Raw genomic sequence first — 3,752 nt, 5'->3', positions numbered from 1 at the left:
TCGTTAGGGTTTGGCCAGGGTAGGCCGTCATTGTAAATAAGAATTTGTTCTTTACTGACTTGCCTAGTTAAATAAAAAATAAGGTGCCTGCCAAGAGAGTGGTCTGGTTTGCCTCACTAAATGAGAAACCAGCAGGAAAGGGTACAACAACCTATGCAGAACCTAAAGGTATTAATTTTGAATGCATATCCCTAAGCAAAAGTTGTTATGCCTTTGTACCTTTCAAGGACCAGACCCTGAAAAATATAATTGTGTTGGCTGTTTTACTAGCTGAGGAAATTGACTTTGGTATAGCCTACTTGAATAAAAACTATTCAATTAAGCAGGTGTCTGTCTAAAGTATTCTGTCTTTTCAAGGTGAATATTTAACTATCACAATTTTCCTGTGATAAAACAGTAGGAAGGGATTAGAAGAAACAAAAACAACTCACCATGAAATGAGGGCTGGAAATAAGTCCATAATGTAATGAAAACCATATTGAAATGTCACTTTGTTGGCTCTAATGCAGCTGTATTCTCCAATGAATTTCATCGCATAGATTAAAGTATTCCATAGATGTTACCACGTATCTAGACAATTGAATGTTATAATCATTGTAATATATTGCTTGTAGATGATTATGTATCTATTCATCAGTATTTACCTATTATCGCTGCATCATTTCAACACCGGTATTCAGATACATGGGGATTTGTCACAACAAGTTAAACCTTGTCAATGCCTTATTGTCAATGACCAAGAATGCCTGAATAGTTAGATCAATTGTTGTTTCAAAAAATAAAAATAAGCGTGACCTTTTCCAGACTCTTCACCATAATTTGACCATAAACTAAATGAGTCGTGCACAGAAGTGCATGTGTGAATTAGTTCATTCAAAATGAAACAGATATACGTTTATCTAAGTGAATGCTTTATGGCTGATGTAGCAGCCAGTCAGTTCTTCCATTAAATTATTTTCAAGGAATGATTCTCCAAGCATTTGAGGGTAGACAGGTTTGCAAATGGTGATACTTTCCATGGCTGCTGCTTAGTGAGAGTTGTTTATTTGGGAGTTATTTTGGCCAAGGTTTATTGAGAGGTTCCCTGTGACATGGTTGCACACTGAAATATTGTCCCTGCCAACAAAGAGAACACTCTTCATTAGAAAAATAAACAGTTGTTTGTTCAGTCATGTTCTTTATAAGATCTCTCCCTATGTTCTACTTGCTCACAACAATTCAAAATATTTGAAGCATTTTGTGTTGGTATTATTGAGTAGAGTGTATGTGTCATGAGTGTCATTTAAGGATGCTTATATAGAGTATTTAACATGTTTTTCCTCATGACAAATACTATCTCTATATCCTGTTGTTTTATAACCTAGCCAGTAGGCTAACCACTCAAATGAATAGTACCGTAGCTGTTGGCCTATTGATAGAAATAGTAGTGGCTATGGCCTCTCACATTCAGTTCTAATTGTTGTTCACCGCTTCTAGCTAATACCCCCCCCCCCCCCCCCCCCCCCCCCCTGTTATCAATGGAAAATTAGCAGAAGTAGTCAGATATTCCGACAGAGGGCGATCAGAATCCAAATTGACGGACCCCTCCTCTCCCTAACCCATCCCCGCCTCTTGATTGAGGGAGGTGACGGTGGATCTCCTACAACAAACCCACATTCAGATGGATATATCAATTACATCACAACCCGTGGAGGATATATCAGAGGGAGCAGGTTACTCTCTCAGCGTCCTGCAAAAGAAAACGAAACACCATGCCGATCCTCAGAGGGGAGGACTTGCAACTGGAATCACGCGTCAAAGCGCACAAGAATGAGAACCGCTGATGCCACTGATGCTGTCACAAAGCCATTTCATACAATATATTGAATTCGTGCGTAAAAGGGAATCACTGCCTATATCTAGATTTGTTTTTACGAAATAGACTATTCATCTTTACCATCTTCAATCAAGTATCGTTTGCTATGGAGTAAGCAGTCTGACTTTTAAGGACACCAACACTCAAGAAGTGAAGTTTGGCTGGATGTAACTCAAGCCGGTGCGCACTCCGCAAGAACCGGGCACAACTGTACGCAGCAGAGTAGCCTAGGCCTACCTGTTTAGCTGTATCCTATAATACTGTCTTATTGTGCGTAACGGACATGGATCAATCACAGCATTTTGTAGCAATGTACTTGCTGATGTTGTCCCTTGGACTTATAATAGAAGAAGGGCTATGCCAGCATTATTACCTCCTCCGTCCTATCCCGAGTGACAGTTTGCCACTTGTGGAATTAAAAGAGGACCCAGATCCTGTCTTTGACCCAAAAGAGAGGGACCTCAATGAAACCGAACTGAAAAGTGTATTGGGGGACTTTGATAGTCGCTTGATGTCTATTACACCACCACAGGATAAATACATTGGCAACGATGAGCTTGACGATTTGGACATTCAACAGAAGCCCAGTGGAGTGATGCCGAATGAAATCAAAGCAATGGATTTTGACGTACAGTTTGGCAAGAAGCACAAACCCAATAACAAACTTAAACGGAGGCTGCAGCAGTGGCTGTGGTCATTCTCGTTCTGTCCCGTCATTTATACATGGAACGACCTCGGCAGCAGATTTTGGCCACGTTATGTGAGAGTGGGAAACTGTCAAAGCAAAAGATCATGTTCGGTTCCAGAGGGGATGGTCTGCAAACCAGCAAACTCGACCCATTTTACGATATTGAGATGGCGATGTATACAGAAGAAAGGTGGCCTCAAATGTACTTGGATACCAGTTCAATACCCGATGATAACCGAATGCAAATGCGCCTGCTCGAACTGAAATGACTGTTTTCAAGTATAAATTATCATGACTTTGTAATTTTGTATGCACTACCGAGTGTAGGAATGTATTTTATGTATATGAGGTGCTATTCAATTATATAGGTTATTGTAAAAAGTCAGTATTACGTGTAACCAGAGTCTACCGTATTTGTGGAAAGTATTGGTTATATTTGTTGTATTTATATTGAAGATCAATGGCGCATAGGTGCCGTTTTATAAACATGTTGTTTTCTATTATGGAAAACTAATCTATCGACCTCAGATTTCATGTGGATTATGTTATCTTGCAGCTGATATACAGCTGAATATCGGTAGCCTATTTCAACGATTTATCATGTAAATTAAGAGAACTGCTATTTATTCTTTATATTCATATAATAAAATGTCACTGAAATAATGAAATCTCTATTTTGTCTTAAAATATATATGTCCCCTATACCTGTCAACTCAACACACCGTGAACCCTTTGATGGAGTAATGACACCTGCCACAATTAGGGTTTACAGTGTGCGCACTCACTCACTCTGAACCAAACTCTCAGGAGTCTCGCGTAGTTTGCGCAAGTAAGCAGTCTGGTTCAAGTGACTCTCAGTAAAGCAGCGTGCCCCGGTCATACATGGGTAACCTATGGGCGGCTCTCAGTTGATTACTTACTTACACAGTTATACACTTTAATAGAGCTGGGGCCAAAACTGACTTGTTAATTATATTTGTTAAAACTTGGGGTTCCCAGGAGTGGATACGGGTTGAGGATTTCCTGAGTCCTAATTGTTAAGCGTTCGTATTCATGCGTAAATGCGCACAATTCACGCACACTATTGGATAAATGGAGTGAGTTTGGTGCTTTTTCTACAATCTTACTTTTTTGCTTCATAGCAACTGCAACTAAAATATTGATGAGAACAAGATGCTTGGTGACCTTGGACATTATATCAAAGTCTCA

General features: G+C 39.6%; 1 protein-coding gene across 1 annotated transcript; it reads left to right on the top strand.

The window, feature by feature from the left end:
• The first annotated feature begins 1,651 nt into the window (after window positions 1-1,651).
• LOC110486593 (noggin-3-like) lies at window positions 1,652-3,195 on the top strand. The gene has a single exon (XM_021558314.2). It carries the CDS (start codon window positions 2,139-2,141, stop codon window positions 2,805-2,807), a length of 669 nt encoding a protein of 222 aa, XP_021413989.2. The 5' UTR covers window positions 1,652-2,138; the 3' UTR covers window positions 2,808-3,195.
• The last annotated feature ends 557 nt before the right edge of the window (window positions 3,196-3,752 follow it).

This window comes from Oncorhynchus mykiss, chromosome 13 (assembly GCF_013265735.2).
Source record: "Oncorhynchus mykiss isolate Arlee chromosome 13, USDA_OmykA_1.1, whole genome shotgun sequence".
Classification (NCBI taxonomy): Eukaryota; Metazoa; Chordata; class Actinopteri; order Salmoniformes; family Salmonidae; genus Oncorhynchus; species Oncorhynchus mykiss.
The sequence above is the reverse complement of the archived record's forward strand: the minus strand, read 5'-3'. Positions and strand labels throughout refer to the sequence as shown.